General features: G+C 46.2%; 1 protein-coding gene and 1 non-coding gene across 2 annotated transcripts in view; both read left to right on the forward strand.

Moving 5' to 3' along the window:
- LOC142791133 (uncharacterized) overlaps positions 1 to 23436 on the forward strand; it is a 36071-nt gene extending 12635 nt beyond the window's left edge. Inside the window, exon 2 of the mRNA XM_075885426.1 lies at positions 22089 to 23436. Coding sequence (XP_075741541.1) covers positions 22089 to 22306 — 218 coding nt within the window. The 3' untranslated portion in view covers positions 22307 to 23436. The remainder of the gene's footprint in view (positions 1 to 22088) is intronic.
- On the forward strand, positions 21914 to 21985 carry TRNAA-UGC (transfer RNA alanine (anticodon UGC)). The gene has a single exon. It is a non-coding gene; the product is annotated as a tRNA-Ala (tRNA).
- Positions 23437 to 24773: the final 1337 nt, after the last annotated feature.

The following is a 24773-nucleotide window of genomic DNA, read 5'->3' on the forward strand; positions in this document are numbered from 1 at the left end:
AACTGAAAGCCGAATTCGCATGTCTCTAATTTCCCTTTGCAGCCATTGGCATGTACATTGAGCACTATCTGACAAGAAAGGGTTGCTACGTTATACTCGCTGGGCATAACCTCCTTGGTTTTAAAAAGGTTTAGCGAGCGTTGGGCCGCAGTGCCATGAATACAGTGAACTAGTATATACCATGAACTCGAGGTGGTTAAAGGTGGGAAGTAGACACGAAGTGCAAGCCGTAAGAAAGTGTGCGTGTGCCTCCTCTCGTTTATTCCTTGGAATGTCCGCTGGAAGGCGGTGCATATGCGGAATATATGATCAAAAGATGCGAGATGGTAGTACTTGGAGTGTTGAATCGATGGACGAACGGACACACAGACAGATGCATGAACGGACTCACGGATGGCTGCACTGACGGATGGACGCATGAATGAACGCAGGGGCGGATGCATGGACGAACGCAGAGACGGACGCGCAGATGGACGTGCGGACGCACGAACAGACGCACGCACGGACGGGCGAATGAACGCACGGACGGTCACACAGACGAACGCATGGACGGACGGAAGCAAGAACGAATGGACGGACAAATGCTTCTCCCGACTCTCCATCATTCAATCCGTGGATATGCTGCCAATTTTTTGTATAGTCATGTTTCGGGCACACACACAAACTATGATAGTCTTTGACTTGTGCAGTTTCACGTTTTTCAAGTGCTGTATTCTGTATGTGATACCAACAAGGATTTCTGAAATGATACTGCTGACATGTGGACGTTATCAGAGCCAGTCGGGCAATGCCTGTAACACACTAACCCTCGTTACTGGAATTACGGTAATGTGCGCAGCAAGGGCCATATACATATGTCAAGAATCACAAGTGTGTACGTTGCTGATAAACTGAAATATTTTGATAACTTTTTTATATTCTACATTTCTTTCAGTAGTAAACGAAATGATAAAGTGACAGTCTGAGGACAATGCAGTTAACGACATCTGTTTATTTTGTTTAAATAAATGAAGTCAGGTTTTGTTGAATAGGTCGCCATTATGTATTTGGCCTGCAGCAGCAGAAGTGGTGTATGCACATCACATGGAGACAGCATTATAGTGTAAGTTGAAACAGCAATGTCCAACGTACAAACACCCATGCAATGTGGAAAATCAATTCTTGGTGTGTGCCTTCAATATTATGAAACGCCCTGCTGCTTTCAAACCGTAAGAGGCATCAAATGTCCTATGAAACATCAGCTTTTTCACACTTCTGGTGTTCCACACCTGCCCACAATTCAGCAAACGCTTCTGGTAATTTTTTCAAATAAGTTACCTCTAGAACTAAGTGTACCTTATGACCTGTGGAACAGTAACATTTTCTTTATTTAACGAAAAAGCAAAGCAGTTCATTTAAGTACAAATATGCCCATTAAAAAAAGCCACCTGTTTTCAACTCTGAGTTACGACAAAAATGTAAAAAAAAATTGAAGGTCTGACAGAATACCTCGAAAAACTTCTTGCTGGAATAGTTGACACAACACTTAGAGGAAAATTTCAGGCACTCAAGCACAACCAAACACTGGAGCTTCCCTCGGGGGAACACTGAGGAGGATGCGGAGCATATAATTGGTTAACGGGGTGTTAAAGTGCGACTTACTTGGGTCGATGGCTAAATTGGTTAACGTGGTTGTGAAATGGGGTGTTAAATTGCGACTTACTTGGATCGATGGCTAAATTGGTTAACGTGGTTGTAGGAGGGGGTGTTAAATGAGTGAACACGTACACACGTATGCGAAAGGGCGGCGCTGGTTGAAGGGACGTCGATCATTGTGTTTGTGGATTCGTTGGAATTTATTTCACCGCGACCTTGGACGTCGACGCGCCGCACAAACCAACCGACGAGCGGCAACTGAGCGAGCGAGCGCCGACCTTGAGTATATATACAGCGCGACGTCGCATGCACTGTCAGCTGTCGAATGTTCGAGAAGGGGGAGAAGCGCAACGGCGCATGCGCGCGCGTCAGCTGCTGATGTTCTCGAAGCGCGACGGCGCATGCGCGCGCGTCAGCTGCCGATGTTCTCGAAGCGTGACGGCTCATGCGCGCTACATTATACAGCTAGCGAATGTTCGTGACGAGGAGAAGCGCACGCGGTGTGTATAGGAGGAACGGTGCACAGATGGTGGAGGAGTGAAGCGCGCGCGGTGTGTAGAGGAGGAAGGGATGCACAGATGGTGGAAGAAGGAGGAGGAAGCTTGCGGACGGCGCCGCACTACAAGCCTCGAGTATTAGATGCTCCGCATCTAAAAGCGTCTTGTTGCTCCCTTCCTGTGCTTCATATTGCGTCTAAATTTTTCCTCTAAGAAGACAGAAGCTTTGAAAGCCTAAGCTTTCATTCAATAAAAGAATGATATACCGGGTAGCCCGTTCTGAAACACCCACCTTTCTTTTGTTTCTCGAATAACTGAAATGCTGTATTCTGAATTGCTGAGTCATTCTGTGTTAAGTATAACAGAGCTGCCATGTTTAAAAACATACAGATGACGTACACGTAATAATGGGAGCGTGCTGTGTGTGGTGACACAGAAAATAAATTTACAGAGCCTCCGTAAAACGGAGCCTGCTGTCTTTAATTCACACAAAACTTCCGGCACCACTTTACTAGCGAGATCTTCTGTAAACTGAGACATTTGTTTTACAATGTACCGAGAGTCATACTGGTGTGGGTCAATTGCCATACCTTGAACTTGAACCTCCATGCTGGCCTCATGTGATTAGGCGGCAGCGTGACGCGTCGCAAGGCCTAGCACAGCGTTTTTGTGAAGTGGCTTGGTGTATGGGCTTTACGGCCCTTCTAAGGCTTGCCGAAACTTATAGAGGGGTCAGTAGAAAGCGATCACCTCTACGAAGACGTTTGTGTCGTTCAGGGCACTCGAGATACCAGCGATTGGCAATTTTCGCTGTCACGGTATGGAGCCGATGCAAAGTGCTGCCGGACTCCAAGACCTCTAGCGGCCAATCGCGGTGTACTTCATTCAGAGCTTGTGCCGGCGCTAACACTGACACTGGCGGCGGCGTTCATGCTAGTGCTTGTTGTGGCGTAACACAGGAGAAAAACCCGGGTAGTTGAAAAGCACGCAGTGATGAACTGGTGTTTTCTACTTTAACAAAGCAACCACTGCTAATGGGCAGTCAGATACAGAAGACGTCGATTGTGCACAAAGGCCCACCTTCCGCTTTTAGGTAGTGTGCACGCTGCCAATTTTTACTGTTCACCAACGCACAGAAGAAATATCTCACCGGTCCTACACAGGAGGTCAAAATCTAGTATCAATATATACGAGGTGGCCAGTCCAAGGTTGTGTAGCGCAAGCAGTCAGATTTTTCAATCAAGTGTGAACTATCGAGTACATGTTATTTCCGCGTCATCTCATATACATGTTCATGTAAACGACGTCTGGTTTTTCATCATCGTTATTGTGTGTCTAAAAATAAAGGAAGGAAGGAAGGAAGGAAGGAAGGAAGGAAGGAAGGAAGGAAGGAAGGAAGGAAGGAAGGAAGGAAGGAAGGAAGGAAGGAAGGAAAAACTTTATTTGCAAGGGTTTGGGAGGGGGTCATGAGCTCGATGGGTGGGGCTTCAAGCCCAGGGCTCCACTGGCTGACGCCGCCGGCCTGACGTGACGCAGAAGTGCAAGCTGCACCTCTGGGTCAGAGCTCGCGAGCTGTGCCTCCCGCGGCTCGAAAGTATTACAAAGTTTTACTGGCTTAAAAAGGTGTCTAAATTTGGTGGTCGTTTCAGGCATCCCCACGAAGTGTGGTAGAGTGATGGCGAGCCGCCACACCACGGACACGCCTGCCCATACAGCGTTGGAAAAATTTGGTGTAATCTTTGAAGGTTGTGAAAGACTCCCGTAAGAATTCGGCGGAGGTCAATCGCGTCCTCCCCTTCTAATGATTTGTGGGGGGCGCTGTATTTCTGTCGTATGCCTCACTGGTTGGCAAGAATTTCACGAGGGGTCATTTTGGATGGGCCATCATCCTCCCCGATAGCTTCCTCCTGGAGTGTTTCAAAGGATTTAATGTGCTGTCGAAGCTCTGCTCGGTTCGTGAGCCCTCGAGCACAAGCGTCGGCACTTTCGTTCCCTCCCAGGCCTGCGTGTCCTGGACACCAGATCAGCCTCTATTTGTTCGTCAATCTCCCGCCTAAGAATTTGCTTACATTTATCGGAAGGCGGCCTCTTAAAAAGTAATGGCACGCTTCCTGCGAGTCAGAAATGATAGTTGTCCGCGGCTCATCTCTCTGTTTCTGCGCTTTAATTGCAAGGGCAATGGCAAAAGCATTCCGCCTTGGCGATCGAGGACGTGTACAGCGATGCACATGTCACAATGCATTTGTCGTTGCCAAGTACTGATGCAACTGACTGTTTAAAATTATACCTTGAAGCGTCCACATACAAAACATTTGATTTGTTTTTTAATGTTTTTTGGAGCCATCGCACTCCCTCCTCTCTTCGCTTTCTGTTTGTTTTTACGTCCATGTTCTTGGGCAGCGGTGAGATCGAGGTCTTCTGCGGGATCCGGGATTTCTACAAGAACCTCGTCCAGGTTCTGGGGGTATGGCGGAAAGTCCACCCTAGCAAATATCTGTCTCGCCGCTTTAGTTTGACTTAGACGATTCCTCTGCGCAGTCCGTACCGCTGTCTTTAGCTAAGGGTATGTATTATATATACCGAGGTCCAAAAGCTTTTGGGTTGGTGTGCTTACCGGTAGCCCTATGGCCACTTTGTAGGTGCCCCTAACTATAGACTCGATGGTTTCTTCTTCTGATTTGTTTAACACGTGGAAAGGTAGACTATACGTAACCTTACACAGTACAAAGTCCCGTACTAATCTAATTGTGTCTCCTTCCTTCATTCCCTGTTTGTTGTATGTTATTCTATGGATCATTCGTGCAACTCGTTTCATGGCTGATTTTAATATATTTATTGTATGGTTCGCTCGTCCATTACTTTGAACCCTGTAACCCAGAACACGTGCGACGGTCACCTCACATACTTTGACACCTTCAATGTGTATGTCGATGTTTCCGTTAATTTTCTATCTTTTTCCATGTACCCTGATAATTTCTGATTTTTCTGGGGCACAGCTGAGCCCGCTTGCCTTCGCCAAGTTTTCAACTGCTGTTGCAGCCTTTTGAAGTGTCTGCTCTTTGTTAGCCAGAGATCCATGTGTTGCCCATAGGGTGATATCATGCGCATAGAGAGTGTATCCTAACTGCGGAACTTCATCCAGAGCTTGCGTGAGTCATAACATGGCGATATTAAAGAGCAGGGGAAAGAGGATGGCTTCTTGAGGGGTACCTTTGTTTGGCATCTCAAAAGCGTCTGACGTAACTTGTGCTACGCTTATCGCAGCCCGCCTTTCTGTGAGGAATTCCTTGATGTAATTGTAGGTGTTTGTTCCACATCCGATGTCGTTTAATTCTGTTAGGATGGCCTTATGCGAGATATTGTCGAATGCTCATTTTAAATCAAGGGCTAGTATTAGATGTTCTCTTCTTGTAGGTATATAGCCCAAAACTTCCTCTTGTAATAGGAGAAATGCGTCTTGAGTGGAGAGGCCATTGCAGAAACCAATCATAGTGGCTGGAAAAAGGCCGTTGTCCTCTATAAAGTTTTGTATCCGATTATGAATAACCCTTTCGAAAAGCTTTCCCATGCATGACGTCAGAGATATGGGCCTGAGTGCCTGTAGGGATGGCTTCTTTCCGGGTTTCGGTATCGTAATAATTTTGGCTACTTTCCATTCCTCGGGTATCTTCCCTTCGAGCCAATAGTTGTCATTCAAATGATTTGTCAGTGCCTCTATAACCTTATCGCTGAGGTTTCTGATCATAGTATTTGTGATTTGATGTGAACCAGGGGCAGAATTTCTCTTGGCTGCTTGGGCAGCCGCAAATACCTCTTCCTTGGTGATTAGGGCGTCGAGTCTCTCATTTTTCGCACCAGTGTACCGCATTTCATTACTGCAACTATCGGTATTCTCTCCTATGTATCTGTCCTTAAGTGCTTGCATTAACTCCTCTTCCGTGCCCGGAAAATCATGCATTATTCGTAGTAGTGTTCTGTTCGTGGCCGATTTTGACTTTTCTGGGTCAAGCATGTTCCTTAGGATGGCCCAAGTTTTCGCAGCGCTTAGAATGTCTTACAGTGAACTGCAGACCTGCATCCATCCCTCAGTTGCAATTTCGTTAGCGTATGGATTTGCCTCCTCTCCAAAAGCAGCGATTCTGCGGAGAAAATTCCGATTGAGTCGCTGGTTTTTCCACCTTTTCAGCATACGGCGCCTGCTCTCCCACAAGTGGAGCAGGGGCCTGTCGACTGCAGGAGTCTCTGCTGTGCTTGCGATACATTTAGATGCTTGTTTGTGAACTGAGATTATGTACTCTGACCATTCCTCAATCGACTCCGGTACAGAGTCGGGTGGGGGATCACGTAATCTGTACTTTTCCCAGTCAGTGATCACCACGTCTCCTATGACCCTATAAAGTTTCGGAGTTGACAGGGAAATGCTGATTATGTAGTGATCACTGCCGAGATTCTCTTCCAGGTTTTTCCAGTTAGAGTCGTTAATATTACGTGTGAATGTCAGATCTGGGAACGTGTCTTGACTTACGCTGTTACCAGCCTTGTAGGTGTTGTGGGTAGAGTAATTAAGCTCAATCCTAGTTTGAATATGACGTGTTCGAGACGCGTTTCCTTAGGGGAATCTCTCGAATAACCCCAGGTGTTGCTGGGTGCGTTAAAGTCACCCGATACCACAAGTTGATCTCTCACCCCTGCAATGCCGACGACATCTTTAAGCAGTGCACCAAAGTCCTCGTGTTTATCTTTGTGAGGGTTGTATACAATGAATATTACCGTTTTCACTTTGCCTCTCTTCAGAGGAAGCAGGGTGATTACCTGATGATTTATCCGCAAACTTTCTAAGTGCTCAACCTTTGCTGCAATACTTTTGCTAACCAGCGACGCTACGTGAGGATAATTTGGATCTTGTAAACAATAATATCCCTGCAGTTTTGCCATTTTGGGCCCAACCTCCTGCAGGCATATTACGTCTGGCTGCATTGGTACTGAGTTCATGTAATTTTGGAGTGCTGCGGCGCGCTTGTGAAAAGTGAGACAGTTTCATTTCCAAATCTCTAATTGATCTACACTTTTTATATTATTTTTGGCCATGCTGCATGGTCGTATCCATGCTGTCGCTGCCCGCTTTGGATGGATTGTCAATAACTGGGGCGGACAGGGAGCATTTGTTTAGTGCCCTCTGCAAGCCTCCCACAGCATCGTTAACATACTGCCTATGAGTTTTCAGTTCTACGACAAACGTTTTCATTTCCGTCATGAAATGAGCCAGAAGTTTATGTAAAGTAGCTATGCTTTCTCTGTTTGCTTGAACCTGCGTCTGCACTTGCTTTACTAGTTCACTGCTTTCTGATTGAGTAGCGAACGAGTCTTCGTCTATTGTTTCCTCGCTCGTTTCTGCGCTATTCTTCATGTCGGCTAGACGCTCTCGCGCCTCTTTATTGCCCTCAGTGGGGTTGCCTACCGACCCTGGGTTTTGTATTTTCATAATTGTATTTTCTAATTTGCTTTTATTGACGAGATGGCCAGTTTATACTCTTTCCGCTCCACAGCCAATCGATTTCTAAGCTGTTTAATTTCTTTTGTTAATCTTTTGTTCTCCTCTAGAATTTTCCTATACTGGGGGCTATCAGTTACCGGAACTTGGGAGGCACTGGACTCGCCCAGCTCATCTTGTTTGGTTGGTTGTTTTGTATTTCCTCCGTACTAAAGCCAGTGGTTGATGCTGCTGCTACTTCTTTCCTGCCATGGGCGGAGCTTCTTTCCCAGCTGCTGCTCGGTGTTTTCTTCAAGTTTGGCTTGCCAGGGGCCTCCGCAGGCTTGCTGATGTTTTGCTGTTGCGGGCTCTTTGATGTTGACCTCGATCTTGATCGTGATCTAGAGCTGCATCGAGATGTCTGCCGCTTCTGGAGCGTCGCTTCCTCTCGCTCTGAGCTGAACCAACGAGGAGGTTTCTGCTGGTGTTGCTCAAGTTGCCGGAAATCCTTCTCAGCGTAGATACACTCTGTTTGTCTTCGAGGCGTCTCCACTCGTGATACTCGGGGAGCTACATTTTTTAGTTTCTTTCTGCACGATTTGCCTTCTGTAGTGTGCTCTTCACCGCATATGGCGCAGTTCAGGGCACATTTGTGTCCTTCAGTAGGATCACACGTTGGAGCACACGTTGGCGTTTGGAGTCGGGCACACATCAGTTCGGTGTCAAGTTGATCGACAAATCTTGCAAACGTGTACGGTAGGCTTGTATGGATAACAGGTCGCCTCTGCACCAATAAAATAGACACGCCTGGAGAGCACGTCACCTGTAAAAGTTATTATTGCTGACTTCGAAGAGCCCAGCATCGTGGCTCTCTCTATCTTCACCCCTTGTGTCCGTATACGTAGGTTTGCCATCAGGTCGGCCTGAGTGGTTCCGGGTGGTAGTCCGGGAACGATGCCTCGCAGCACGTCTTCTGGGTCAGCCACGGGCACATTGAAGGGGTGAATCCGTCCTCTGATTTTTAATTGGTTGATGTCTCTCAGCCTTCCCGCCACTTGTTCGTGTGGCGTAGACAATATTATAATGTTCGATCCAGAATGTACCCGCAGCAAAAAACTTTCTCCTCCAAAGCTGTTCCGGCAGGCCTCTATCACTGCCATAGAAAGCTCTGATCCAAATAGATTTTTCACTGTGAGGCCCTTGTGCGGTCTTAGTATAACCTTTATGTCTTCCTTTGGAAGGGACGTCGGTCCTCGCCATTTTCTGTGCCGGAAATCCCGCTTGACTTTGCTGTCCCGTGCTGCGTCGACAAGCGGATGGCCTGCTGACTTTTCGTTTTTATTCTCTAGTTCCTTTTCGGGTTCTTTTTGGCTTTGTTTGTGGTTCTTTTTTCTTCTGCGTGAAAGGACGGTGTGCCAGCCGTCCTTCGTCCAAGTAAGAGCTAGACCCGCGTCGTCATCATTCTTGTTATCGAGAGACGCAGCGCTCGGCACTCGCGCGTCGTTACTTAGTTTCTGATTTGATGAGACGCTACTCGCATCGTTCGGTTGATTCTCCGACACCAGAGATGCGCCGGGTGGGTCTTCGTCAACGTCCATGTAGACGAAGAATTCCTAGGCGTCCTTATGCATACATGTTCATTAGAAACAGGGGAACGGGCCGACCTCCGTTTTCCTCTGCGCAAGGCATATAGTCCGAAGTGGAGGTTGGCACTCACCATTGACTTCTAACTCGGTCAGAAAATGTCCGAGAAAGTCAGTCGAATGGTTGTGAGCCAGTCGACGCACACACACACCAGTCGCCGCACTCCGCACGGTTTAGCGTCCCGGCGCCGCCGACCGAAGCTGGTGATACAGTAAGCTGCGTTCGTTCACGTCGTGTCTTCCAATATTGATAGTTTCTCGTGAAGCTGGTTCATGTCCCAGATTTTATAAAAATAAAATGTTCTGCTGAAATGTTATTGACGTTTGTGACAAAACAATTTTCTAAGCAGGACTCTACGTTTGCTTATGTTATCTCATTCCATCCAATAGTTGAGTAAGAAGTACTCGGAATCGTCAAACACTCTTTCTAAACGCACACTTCGCTAACATGCTGCGCACCTTAAATGCCTTGCGAGAGATTTCACCATCACCGGAAAACACTCGGTGACCGTCATATTCTGCACCAAGTTTCCATTTGGTGCACGCCTGTATGAGCTCTCTCACATGCATTTAGAGACAGGGTTGTACAATTGCACAGCTTGCAATGTAGAGAAAGGTTACCACTATGTGCCAGGAAGCACAAGATTCGCATGGTCCTGCAAGCAGGTGTTAATAAGTCAGCCATATTGCCCGATCTAAAGCTCATCAAAACGGATCCGGGAAAATGAGGAAGCGCACCATCTGTGTTTTTGACCGGGAAAGATTGTGATTTTCATGCATATTGGTGACTTGCAGAGATGACATAGCTTGCAGCGCATGCTCTCAACGGACTTGGGAATCACTTTAAACGCGAAATATTTCATAGCGAACTTCGGAGACTTTAGCCGTATCTATCTATATATCTATCTACCTATCTGTCTATCTGTAGTATGTATGTATGTATGTATGTATGTATGTATGTATGTATGTATGTATGTATGTATGTATGTATGTATGTATGTTCATCTATTTGACCGCCTGCGACTTTTAGCTCTCCCTCCTAGCTGTTTCGATAATTACATCTATAGCAAAATTGGTGCGGGATGACATGTCTAAATGAAGAGCATAAGTAACTAGGCATAATGTAAAATTCATGAAGAGTATATCATGATTGTCATAATTTAAATGCTATGGTCTTGCTGCTCTTTTGATGGTTTTGTTCACATGACATTGCGAAACTGTTATGGTATGAGATGACTACATGGTGAATATAAATGACAGGCTCTAACGTAGAAATCATGACATGCATGTCATGTAAGTCGTGACTACACCGCACGGTCATTGTACACTCGCGGTCGTTTCGCTAGCTTTATATACCAAATTTGGTATTACGTCACGTTAATAGTTGACGAAGGTGTATGACTGGTCCAAAAATGAGAATCATGACATGCGTGTGATTAAAAACATGAATAAATACTACGTTCATAGTGCGCTCATAGCCGTTTCGCTAGCTTCACGTATACCAAATTCGGTGTTACGTAATGTGAATGAATGATGAAGGTATATATGACAGGTACCACGGCCACCTGGATCGTGTGCGCGCGGTTGTGTTCTTCCAGCCGTTTCATTCGGACGGAGGAGGCAAAAGGGGGCGTAATCGCTTCGTTCGCCGCATGGTGGCACGCACCTACTACCCCTCCTTTCCTATGCTGTCTATGCGGGATGGTTTACGGTGCTTGAAGATGTCGCTTTATAGAAACCGCAGACTGCTGGTTAGCTGTAAACCTTATCTTTTCTCGCCCCCAACTGCCTCAAATAAAACAAATAGAAGAACTGATGGCAGGTGGTGCTATATTATTTCTTTTTCTTCAAGCCGCAGTGGCTGTCGCCATGATAATGACAGAAGAAAACACATCCGTGAGCCAGCTTTCAAAAATAGTGTAATGCCCTCCTGTGCAGCACGTGAAATATAGAACATTCACAGGAGAGCGAAGTCACCCGATTGATTTATTAAAATTTTTTGACCGCTTCCAGAAGAGTGAGACGATCCGAAAAATAGCTGATCTGCATCGTGGATGTTGGCTAAGATACCTTCGAGTACCGAGGCCTTCAATGCGCAAGCTTACCTGCTTTACTCGCTGACAACTTTTTTTGGCAATGAAGGGAAAGCTAAGGAAGCAGAGCTTTCTACAAACGTGCTCCTACGCGAAACAGTGTGGTTTGGCACGCGTCTCGTGACTGCGTGGAAAAGGATGGCTGTGCGCAACCAGCGTTAATTTGCGTAAACTCAAACGATGCTTAGCGTTTCAAGTACACGTGAAAGGTAGGCTCTCTTTTTCACACGTGTAAACACGCAGTGACACAAGAACGCGCACAAAACATACACAAACGAACACACAAGCACACAGATAGACTAGCGCACTCACATTCACATTCGCACACACTCACTCACGAAAGAGCACACACAGGCACAAATTCGCACGCTGAAAAGAACACACGCACCAGCGCGTGCACTTACCCACACAAACAAGTGCGCGCACAAAGACTGCCGAGCGCACGCTCACATACAGGAACTTAAGAGCACACACACATGGCGTGCGCGCACTAGACCCCACACAAAAGTGCGCACACACACACACATGCGCACTCATGCACGGAACACACACACAATCGCCTCCCCAATCACTAGCACGAACCCTCACTTCTCGATAGAGACCCACACTTTACCGTGAAGGCCGAAGTGAAACACCATCTTCATTGCATCTACGTCAAATTTTCGCTCATGGCCAAGGCAGCTTTTTAGGGGTGAAGCTACTTATAGCGGCACCCGTTCGTTCCTCGTAGTCGTAGTAGCAGTCGTAGTGTGTAACCAGTCTTACATTTTGACCTCCAAGGTGGTGCCGGGGAGAGATTTCTTTTGTGCGTTGCTGAACAACGAAAAATTCGCAGCGTGCGTTTTTTCGAAAAGCCGAATTCTCCTGTCTCTCATTCCTTTTTAGCAGCCATTGGCATGTACATTGAGCACTATCTGACAAGTAAGGGTTGCTACGTTATACTCACTGTGCATAACATCCTTGGTTTTAGAAAGGTTTGGCGAGCGTTGGGCCGCAGTGCCATAAATACAGTGAACTAGTATATACCATGAACTCAAGGTGGTCAAAAGTGGGAAGTAGACACGAAGCGCAAGCCGTAAGAAAGTGTGCGTGTGCCACCTCTCGTTTAGTCCTTGGAATGTCCGCTGGATGGCGGTGCATATGCGGAATATATGATGAAAAGATGCCAGATGGTGGTACTTGTAGTGTTGAATAGATTGACGAACGGACACACAGACAGATGCATGGACGGACTCACGAATGGCTGCACCGACGGATGGACGCATGGACGGACGCACAGATTGACCTGCGGATGCACCAACAGACGCACGCACGAACGGCGAATGGACGCGCGGATGGTCACACCGATGGACGGAAGCAAGAACGAATGGACGGACGCATGCTTCGCCCCACTCTCTATCATTCACTCCGTGGATATGCTGCCATCTTTTCGCTCACACACAGACGCTGACGACATTATTTCTGCGAAACAAGCTGTTTAACGATGTCACTCTCTTAAACGACAAGATTCGCCTAGGCGAAAAAAAGCCCTATATATAAAGAAGCCCTATATATAATTCGAAAGAAGCCCTATATATAATTCGCCGGTGACTAGCATCACCTGTCATTTTCACGATCACATTAGCCTACATGCGGTGTGCGCTTAGTTAAGGATGTCCGATTCGCAACACTGTCGTACCGTGGGAGCTTAGAAATTCTAAGTGTCGTGGCCACATTAAAATTTCTCTGATCATCGAGTAAATGAAAACGAATGTAGCATTATCAGCACTGTGGTTTAGTTTTCCAGCAATGTGATGCTGTGACGACAGAGCGAGACTGCGTAACATAGATATATAAGCAGGGTCGACAACGGCAAAATGCATTCTATTTAAGATAACAAGGATGCCTGAATTGACGCGCACTAATTCAGGCAGCAGTGAGTGAAACGATCGCTACAACAAAGAATGAAACGCGGGGCACATCAAGTATGGAGGCGAAATTCGGGAACAAGCTGCGCCACACGAAGTCGCCTCACGCTGCTTGTCTCAGTTTCGATCATTCCATGCTACAGAGAACAACACTCACTGTGTCAAGCCTGATTAATGACACATATTAGCGTTTTTTTATTCCAGTCACCACGTGAACGACGTCCACTGTGCATTTCTCCAAGCATGTCTACGGTGCAGCGCAGTCGGGGTCGTCTGCAAGGAAGTAAAAGAAGAGCGCCGCAACGCAGCGCGCGGCAGAACTTCTTTAATTACTTTGTTTAATGGGGCGCATGATGAATGGCACGGTGGGAGAAACACCGCCGCGCGTGCCCGATCTAGGCGGCCGTGCTGGCGCGAACAAGATAAAAATGGCATGCGTGCCAGGTAAGAACTTCATGCCACGCTCATGATGCACGGTACCAAACTTGGCATTGCATCACACGAACAGACGACGAAGGTAAGCGACACGTCCAAACATGATAATCATGACATGCATGTGATGTAAAACATGACTACATGATACGCTCATAGCGCGCTTGCGGTCGTTTCGCTAGCTTCACATATACGAAATTCAGTATTACGTGGCGCGTACGGACGACAAAGCTAAACAACACGTCCAAACATGGTATTTAAGATATGCGCGTGAAGTGAAACATGACTACATGCTAGGCCCGTGTGCTCAGATTTTGGTGCCCGTTAAAGAACCCCAGGTGGTCGAAATTTCCGGAGCCCTCCTCTATGGCGTCTCTCATAATCATATGGTGGTTTCGGGATGTTAAACACCACATATCAATCAATCCTGACTACATTATATGCTCATAGTGCACTCGTGGCCGTTTAGCTAGCTTCACACATACCAAATTTGATATGTGACGTGAATGGATGACGAACACAAATGCCGGGTGCACACATGATGTTATAGAAATCATTGACGGCATAATTTACATCCACCTCGTAACGCTGTGCTCATTTTAAAGTGATGTGTATACCTTCCTCATTCGTGCTTCGGATGTCATGAATTCCCACTCATCTGCCAACTTTCTTTAGAAACGAAGCCCTGAAAGCCGTTGGTGTCTTCATGCACCATGCATGTCTGGGACCGGCTCGTAACCACTCAGTTGTATGACTCACTTAGCAGGTAGCGCTAGGCTAGTGTGAGTGACAGACAGACAGACAGACAGACAGACAGACAGACAGACAGACAGACAGACGCATGGATGGACGGACGCATGGAGGGACGTACGGACGGATGGACGGATGCGTCGATGAACGGAGACACATGGACGTACGCACGAACCGATGCACGGGCGGAAGCAAAAACGAACGGAAGCACAGATAGATGGGCAGACGGACACATGGGCGAATGGACAGAAGCATGTATGGATGCTTCATCCCACTCATCGTCCTTCACTCCGTGAATATGCTATGATTTTTCTTAAACGTCAGTTGCTAGTAGCCCTCTATTTTTCATCTTGTTAACGTTTCAGTTTAGGATAACAATGTGCTCTTCATCATTCCTTTCTGCTTCTTCTCTGTGTATGCTTGGATAAACAAGAAAAAAAGCATAGAAGAAAACGCAAAGAGTATAACGTCCAGTGAAATACTGTGCCACAAAGTGGCTGACCACGGGACGTGTACACTAACAACGTGGTGCTGGCAGCTCTTTGACTATATTCAAACAAATTTTATCGCTAAAATGTCGCACACATACACTGGTCATGACCCATAATTGGGGCTTCCGTCACTTCAATATAATAATTTGAGACGGTTCAAGTGATTGAAAGGAATCCATTGGGCTGCGAATAGATTGTGGTTTTCTTAAGATAAACATCATCAGGAATGGATAAAACTTTATTGTTTGATATATGCAAGCCGTCAGCTGCTTACTCTCGCATCATCATTCTCACAAATATTTCAACGAAAAAAAAAGGAAAAGAAGTTTCTTTTGCAGTGGCCGGGGCTTCAACCCGGGACTTCTCAAATGCTAGCCCACCGCTTTAGCTATGAGCTACACCACTTTGAAGGGCTTCGTTGTGCAGGTACCTACGAAATTAAAGAGTTAAGGTTACAGACAGTTTCTTCGATATAAAATAGGAAGAGGAAAAAGGAATAAAAGCAAACATTTACTAAAAGAAAGGTACGTAGTTTTGGATAGCCGCGGGGGTTTAGCTCAGTCGCCCTCCACTTTCGGCTTCGGTGGGAGACCGATGTGTGATGGCTCGCTCCGTGCGAGGTGCTTCGGCGGCCGCTGCTGGCCGCGGTGTTAGGTTCCCTTCTGCACATTCGGTTTACCAGTTTTTGTTGCCTACATTGCCATCGGGTGACAGTATGGAAGAGTGTGTGTTTCTTCACGGTGATTTTGACAAAAGACCATACCGGTTGGAAGACTTTTGGGCCCCGTTGGGAGAAGTGGAACTCATCAAGGCGATCGCTGGCAATGGAGCCTTCCGGATGAATCACATCTGGCTGGTGAAGATGCGAAGCAAGGATGACAAAGATGCATTACTCAAAACAGGTGGACTCTGAGTCAAGAGTGGCTTCTGTGCTATCATCGACCCTATCCAACATGATGTAACCGTGAAAATCCACTGGGTTGACTTTGCGGTCTCGAATGAGAGCATTCGACAAGCGTTAGGTGAGTTCGGTGAACTTCTGGAGGTTTCCAACGACAACTGGACCGTCGCGGGCTTTGAACACGCGATGTCGACGACGAGGGTGGTGCGACTGAAACTGAAGGGAGGCGTGGTGCTAGAAGACTTGCCGCACCTTTTTAAGTTTGGAGAGGGCACGTCCTTCTTGTGGCCCCGGGTCGGCCACCGCTTTGCCTAAGGTGTCACATGCAAGGACATATACGACGAGGCTGCCAGACTCCCCGCTGTGGTGTATGCCGAGAGTTTGGACATGAATGTCAAGATTGCGTCAGGAGTTATGCCAGAGTTACGAAGACCACGCTGCCAACAGACGACGCCCAAGATAATCTAATGGACGCCGAAGAGGCTGAGAAGTTGGCCTCTGGCAGCGATGCCGTGGGACCCGACGCCATGGTTCAGGCAACTGGAGAGGAGACAGCCGACGCGACAACGCAAGACGACAAAGACTCAACGAAAGAATCCGAGGGGTTGGCCGCAACGGGCGGCCAGCAGGACATTCAAGAATCCATGGAGGAAGACATGGGTACCAGTGGCGAGATCGCTACGCCAGAATCCAGCACAAAGTCTCCAGAAGCGACCACGGGACGCGGCAAGCGTAACCCAGTGGAAAGCACGGAACGCAACCTGAAACGCCCGGAGCGTCTGTGGCATCGCGTCACGGGCGCTAAGAGTAAAAAATATGCCCTCGAAACCCAGTCGGCGTCATCGTCGCCGGTTCGGGGACAGAATTCAAACGCGTAAGACCCTGGTTTTCCCACTGCATGGTATACGAGACACGGTAAGCACTGTAGTTTTCATCTTTGTCATCAACATGGCTAGCAAGACTGCGCCTTTATGCATTGGTACGCTGAATGTACGTGGTCCAGGAACGCGTTGCAAACAGTACCAGTTGAAACGCTTGATGCAAGAAAATGACCTTGACTTGCTCGTGGTCCAGGAGGCTAAAGTTAGTACTGAGGACGTGACTGATAGCTTGGTAGCAGAATTTTCATTGCGGTACAATGCGTGTGTGAGCTATGCAGTGGGAGCATCAGCCGGATGTATTATTTTTGTCAAGAACTCACTTGGTATTGTAGTGGAAGAGGTCAAAAGTCGCCTACATGGGCGTTTTGTTTTGTGTGACTTTTGTTACGTGAACACTAAATTTAGAGTTATCTCTGTATACGCACCTACAAATTCGAGAGACAGATGTTTGTTTTTTTGGGAAATGCAAGCGTACTTTGAATGTCAGAAATGTGTGATTCTGTTGGGTGACTTCAATTGTCTTTTGTCCCTAGAAGATTGCACGTATACTGCTAAATTAGTGATGAAAGCGTTGGTTTGCTTAGAGACAGCCTTAATAAGAAAGTACTTTTTACATGACGTAGCTCTGTTTTCGACGGGTGGCAGTCACCAACAATTCACACATTTTCAAGGTTCGAGTCACGCACGACTAGATCGATCATATGTTTGTTCTGAGATATTACCTTTATGTCAGAACTATGACGCTTATGCTGTTTCCTTCAATGATAATTGCTGAGTCTCGTTTGAGATAGGTAAAAAGTGCAAAAAGAAGGTTGTATGGGAAACATGGAAACTGAATACTAACCCTATCGGAAAAATCGCCATGGTGGATACTGGAAAACATGGTGGGCGTAGTGGAAATAATAGTGGGCATGGTGGAAATAATAGTGGGCATAGTGGAAATTATGATGGCCATGGTGGGACGTAGTGGAAAATATGGTGGTTATGCCGGGACATACTGGGTGGTATGGTGTACAGATGATGGGTAAAGTGGAAATGATGGTGGAAAGCAGAGGCTAGATAGTGGGCAATAATGGGACACTCTGCCCACCATTGCGATAATGCTGGGAAGCCCTAAGCATATGGTGGGTGGTGCTTATTATGGTGGGCTACAAGGTGTACCGAGCTGAGAAACTCTTCCTACCTTTTCGATAATGCTGGGAAGCACTAAGCAGATGATGGGTGCTGCTTGTTATAGTGGGCCACATGGTGTACCAAGCTGAGAAGCTCTGCCCACCATTGCGATAAAGCTGGGAAGCAGTAAGCAGATGATGGGTGGGCTTATAACGGCGGGCAATTTATATAGTGTACCAAGCTGGGATCTGTACACTACATGTTCTACCACCATGATTTCCACCAAAGGTTAGGCCTATTGACCGAGCCCGTACAATTGTGTTGTCCGTGCTTCCCGGTTTCAGAATACACGATTACGACGACTAAGTATGACAATACAGCGCAGCCATATGGCATCAATTAACCTAAACGAAGCATTTTTCATTGCGTATGGTGTCCGCTCAAGAAGCAACAAACATCGATGCGACGCGATTAAAGCCCTCCCAGAGAACGTAATTAAGTGTCTTCTCACCGACAGCCGCCGGTCGCACTCGCCGGCACTTCTCTAGCTTTTGTACGAGAACTCCGACGTGGCAATTCGTGTGCTTAGTGAACCAATATGATAGCGTAATGTTTCCGGCAAACTGCATTCGTTTTGGCCAAGCCGTTATGTAGTTGTTGCTTTAGCGAAAGAGCTACAGCATTGCGCTGGCGCGACCGCCCTCTACATTGCGCGAAAAGCATCCCAATACTCAATCAATTAAATTAGGCGGGCGTATCTAAGGAATGAGCCTAGAAGCATCATAAAGCGTGAGCAGATGTCGCCCTTTAGAACGAGCGCGAAACGGATATTAAACTTGGCAGACCCCGCCGGTAAACTGTTGCTGCTCCCCAGTCCTTTGGTTTTTTTTTTCTTGAAGTTGTGAATTGTAAAAAAAATAGCACTAGTGCCATTAACATAGTAACAATCGTTAGAGGCCGCAGTTGCTTGTGTTTAATAAATGTGCAATTTTTAGTAGCAGGTGTAGATGTTGTATATGTTGTGTACACGACAAACATAACTTAAGTTGAACCTTAAGTTTGTATGCCAACTAAGTATTTAACACTCAGTCAACGTCATGTTGGGGTGGCGCAGTGGTTAGCGTTTTCATATTGGAATCCGCAAGTTGGAGGTTCGATCCTCCGTGGCAACTCGTTTTTTTTTTACGGGACGGGTGTTTTTATACCGTTTTTATAGACTTCTTTTTTATTTTTTGTGGCAGCTCGTCACGGTGATTCTGACGTCATTTCGCGCTCAAGTGTTGCCGGCACTGCAGCACCCACCATACCCACCATGCGCCATGGTGGGCGTTTCCCACCATTCACCCACTACAATAATCCACTATAATGGTGGGTGGTGGTTTCCACCATGCCCACCATTCGTTTTTTTCCGATAGGGAAGATAATTACGCACGAAGGGTTTGTAGATTAGACAAAGAAGCAAATCGAGGATTTTTTTCAAAAACGCAGAAAGGAGTGCCACGGAAAGATGGGAATTATTTAGGCAAAAGATAAGAATGAAGACAATAGAGTGTGGTTGCTACATGCAGTATCAAGCTCGAAAACAGGAACGTGAGCTACGGGCAGAGCTGAATGATTTGGTGAGAATTGAAGCGAAAAACCCGGGCTTATTTACACATCAACTGCAGGTTGTCAAAAACAAAATTGAATGTCTTGAAGAAGATAAATATAAAGGCGCAATTATACGAGCAAGAGCTGAGAGATACCTTGTGGGTTAAGCCCCGACAAAGCGAGCCTTGTCAGATGAAAAGGCATATGCGCGAGCTCACGACATACTAGAGATAGAATGGAATGCCATGGTAAAATATTGAGAGAACATGCAGATATTATGAAAGCTTTTCAAACTATTATCAGGACTGGTTTGCTTATCGCGAACCAAAGAAGCCGGGTTTTGTAGATTAGTTCTTCATAGAAATGCCGACACCTAATGCTGAGGACACAAATTTATTGGAAATGTCTATTAGTATAAGGGAAATTGAGAAGGCTATCAATGATCTTGGCATGGGAAAATCACCTGGTCCAGATGGCATTAATGCCGCCTTTTACAAGGCGTTCAAAGAGGATATGGCCACCGCATTGCATGAGGTTTTTTCAGAGTCTTTAGATCGCGGAACTCTGCCTCCATCATTTAATCGGGCACACACCGTGCTGATCCCTAAAGGCAAAGAGCAACATGTTTTACGCAAAGTGACAGCATACAGGCCAATCACGCTAACAAACGTTGATTATAAGGTGTTTATGAAAGTTCTGGCTAGGAGGTTGCAAGGAGTTATATACAAGTTGGTCGCGTCACATCAGACTTGCAGCATCAAGCGTAGGAGCATATTCACGAATATTCATGTTGCCAGGAGCATTTAGGAGTATTGTGACGCTGCACTTCTAAAAATAGCTATGTTGCAAATTGATCTAGCCAAGGCTTTCGACATGGTTCCACACAATATACTCTTCATGCTAGCTGAGTATGTTGGTCTTGGTGCGATCATATGTACAGGTATTAGATTGGCATACAAAAGTTCCACCACAAATTTAATTGTAAATGGAGAACTCTCACAGCGCATACAAGTACTTTCCTCCGTGCGCCAGGGGTGTTCTTCAAGTCCTTTGCTTTTCGCTCTATTTTTGGCGTCACTGTGTCAGAAAGTGATTCACCACACAGGGATAAATGGTTTCAGGCTGCAGTCATGTGAAGTGCGTGTTTTAACATACGCCGAAGATATTGCCTTTTTTGCTGTTGATAGAGAGAGTGTCACTTCGTTAATAAAAATCACTGAAAGGTTTTGTGACACGAGTGGAAGTTTAATGAACAAAGAGAAAATCATTGGTTTATGGCATAGTAATTGGGACCTCACGCCCAGTTCCTTTGGAAATATTCGGTGGCTCACGACACCTAGTCGTTACCTAGGGGTACCAATGGACAGGTATCAAGAAAGTGAAGCATTTTGGCTTGGAAAGGCTGAAGAACTGCGCGCGACCGCCGAAGCATGGGGCGGTCGTGGCTTATCAATTTTCTCTCGGTCAGCTGTATGCAACGTGTTTCTGGTTGCTACAATTATGTACCTTTTGCAAGTACTTAGTTGTGCGCCTAAAAGCATTCACAAAGTTCACAGGATATTCGCCACGTTCATCTGGAGCTCTACGTGGGAGAGAACATCTAGAACGAACTTGTTTCGGCAAGTTAAGCAAGGAGGGCTGTGTCTGTGGCATCTGTTTCTTAAAAGTAATATCACGTTTCCTGCTCATTAGAGACCAGAGAGACTCTTTTTACGTTCTTTATTTCAAACAACGCTGTTGCACCACATGCCTGACTTCTTTGTATCTTCAGACAGGCGAGAACGACACACCTTGTCACTGTTCTTGCGCAAAGTTGCGTTCTCATATCGTTTTTTAAGGGCGAGGTTTTCCATAGAATATCCTAACTAATGCGAAAAGAAAGCACCTTATGAAAGACCTAATACAGAATGTTTTTCCTGTGCCTCTATACCGTTCAAAGTATGAAAAATCATATGGTCATGACGTACTAAAGCGAGTGAAAAACATGTGTATAGCACCCAATGTGAAAACCTTCTTTTTTAAACTTCATACGGGAACCTTGCCAGTAAAAACGTGGCTTGAAGAGAGAGGGATGTATGTACCATGGGGAAGCAGCTGTCTCCTGTGTAACAAATCTGAGACCATTGAACATGTGTTTATTGATTGTGAGAACGCTATTTTCTTTTGGGACATTTTACAGAGGACTTTAAAAAAAAGATTCACCTCTTACTTCATATGGGATTCGTTTTTTGCCTTGTGATAGTTCTGTGCAAAATTTAGATGTTATATTTTTACTTGGTCTTCATTCGGATCGGCGTAGTATGCTATCGTACAGACACTGTGATGTGAGAGTTCTATCTGTTAATGAGTGTTTTGTGGAGCTGTTAAAAAAAGTGCGAGATGTGTATAAGACTACCGATGGTGTTGAAGATGTATTATCTTTGTTTGACGCGTTATCACGCATGAAACACGTGTGATAGTGATTGTCATATTAGCTTGACCTGTAGTCAAGAAGGCAATAAAGAAAAAAAGGGGGTGTAGCTCAGTGGTAGTGCACTCGCTTTGCATGCGAGGAGTCCCGGGTTCGAACCCCGGCTCCTCCACCATGGAAGTTCTTTTTTTAACGTTAAAATTTGAACTTTCCACTACTGTCTCTGACATTTTTCTAGTTCTCATTTTTTACCAACGTCCCCTCTTGCTTTGCAGACAGCGCCTGTGGCAGCTCCTACCAACGGCTCACCCTGACTAGCTGGTGGCAAGCGGTAATCCACCGCCAACCTAATCGGAGACTGGCCTCGAGAGACGTGAGTGGTGGCTGCTGCTTCGTCTACATACCAGCAATGCCTGGCAAGCTGTCCACATGTGCACTGGGGGTCGCTCTTGATCGCCAGTGTGCCGCAGACGGGATGCCGAACAAACGCTAGAGCTCATTATTTGCTCCAGCCCTGCTCCGGGTGGTGAATAATGCGAGATGGTGTGCCGCTACCACTTTCCTTCGTCTCCCTGCGACAACTGTGGAGAATTTCGTCTTGCCCACACGGCCCAGGATACCAGCCCTGCCGAGCAGGCCCGTAGCCACTGTGAGGGGGGGGGGGCAAGCACGTGCCCCTCTCTCTACGGAATTCGAAAGGAGCGGGTGTTTTACCGAGAACAAAGTTTTTGACTGCAGGCCTTCCTGCGAGCCTTTATCGAGTTTGCAGCTCCAACGAACTTCGATGCCATATAGATGAACGCCTTGGCTTTGTTCTCACCACCTGTACTGACCAGACGCTCGGTTGTCATCTATTAAGCCCTGCTTGATATCTTCTTTGTCTTGCCAGAAACCTCTAGTGAATTAAAAATTGAAAGAAACACTGCGATGGTTAAAACGAGCCCCTCTATCGAAACCGGATGATTATCAGTGTTTTGTCAAAAATGCCAAAATCCATGGCAGGAGACTATAGCCCTCATGTTCGTAATCACCATCATGTTAGGAATGAAAATTCTGCAAAGTGGAAGCAACGAAACCAGAAAGCGAGTGAGGAACGCTATGTCCACATGACTTGAAAATCGCTATGTGAAGAAAGAGTAAGTAAAATAGCGGGAAAGAACCGGAGATTAGCCAATTCAAGTACCGGCTCGCCACTTAGCGCTGACAACCCAGAAAAAATCAATAGGTAGTACAAGACGCATATTTGTGGACAGCTTAGCAATCGCATTTAGTTGAGGTAATACTGAAAGTCCCTTAGACGTCCTCTTAAGCTAATTATGTGTTCGCTGCAGAACGAGGGTCTTTACTAAGCAAGCCCTCATTTGTAATGTTCTCGGGCAGACTTCATTTTCACCTGCTTAGTTCTTGACATAACACGTCTCCCAAGACTCTGACATCCTTAACTGCGCTTGCTATCGCTAACGAAGATGGACTATATGCTCCTGTCCATCCAATATATTGAAGCATATATGCTACAATATATTTACATAATGAGACTTCAAGTTACACGCGCAAGCGTATATTTATCCCCCCCCCCTCTCGAATGGTTAGCGGTGCATGTGCCTGTGGGACCCATCTGCCGCCAACCCATGCTGGACGAAAAAACAAAAAGGCGAAGAATAAAAATAAGTGAACACTCGGGACTGCTAGAAGATTTTCGTTGCAGCTGTTTGTTATTCTCCAGCACAAGTTCGCCATGCCTACGCTGGTTTATTAAATGTATATTTTACTGTGCGTTGCAGTATACAGCAAACATCCTCAAATCATGACGCGGAACAATCACGGCTGCTGCTAAACGGAAAACTGTGCAACCATTGCATAGGATAACTCCGAGAATACAGGCTCAGGAATACTTTTCCAGGAAATGAACAGCTTATTTTAATCATTCTCAACGTTAACTTATAAAATCGAAACATGGCCGACAACTAGAAAACGTGAGACATTAGGCACAATGAAATGGAAATCTATAAATAAGTCTTACACTAAGAGGTACGTGTGTGGCTGGTCTCATATGAAATAAATCATGTTGGCAGGTGACCAGAATCCCTGGTTGAAATATGTGGAGGTGAAACACGTGCGTGTGAAGGGTTGCGTGCTCTGGTGTATACAGTCGATTAATATTGTGCTTCGTGCATGGCCGTAGCAAATATCAAAGGCTATGCCGACACAACACTTTTGCTTAAGATCTGTCCTGCCAGGTGCGGCAACGATGTCAACTGCTCACAATCGCCTAATGAACTCAGACATGTAAATTTATTGTGCTGGCAATTATATGGACAGTCTCAGCTTGTTCGTACAGTCACAGTCGCCGCCATCATTCTCGTATAGGTACATATATTTATATATGTATGGTAAAGGATGCGCTATAGCCTCCTTTTTCTGCGGAGCAAGCATCGTCTTTCCGGCCGGGCTCATCTACCTACGCGCTTATCTCACCAGCGAACAGTGAGAGGGGGGGGGAGTGCTTATGGTTGCCGCATTATCGTGGCAATGATTGGCACGCGCCTTGTACCCCACAACAGGCGGGAGCATCTACGGGCTGCGCTCTCACACAAACAAACGGTGCCAAATGTCTACCTCGACTGATCGTGCTCTCGTATACCAGCGTTTCGTAGAGTTACGTGAAATGGGATCTAAATGAGTTGACTACCAGCCTCACTACCCACGAGTATTGGTCTTACAAATGCTAGTTTTGCTTCGTAACACATCCGAATATGTTGCTATCACTATGATTGCTTCGCCCTTTTGTCGAAACTGAGAGATTTTAATGGTAATGCTGACAGTTGATTAGGCTTCATCTAACTTAATTGTTGATACATCATTATATGAATGAACACAACTTTTAACTACAACAAGAACCATTCATATGTACTTTATAGAAAGCTATTTCTGAACGTTTGCAAAGCTCGAAGTACTCGGCC

Source organism: Rhipicephalus microplus, unplaced genomic scaffold, assembly GCF_043290135.1.
Source record: "Rhipicephalus microplus isolate Deutch F79 unplaced genomic scaffold, USDA_Rmic scaffold_141, whole genome shotgun sequence".
Taxonomy (NCBI): Eukaryota; Metazoa; Arthropoda; class Arachnida; order Ixodida; family Ixodidae; genus Rhipicephalus; species Rhipicephalus microplus.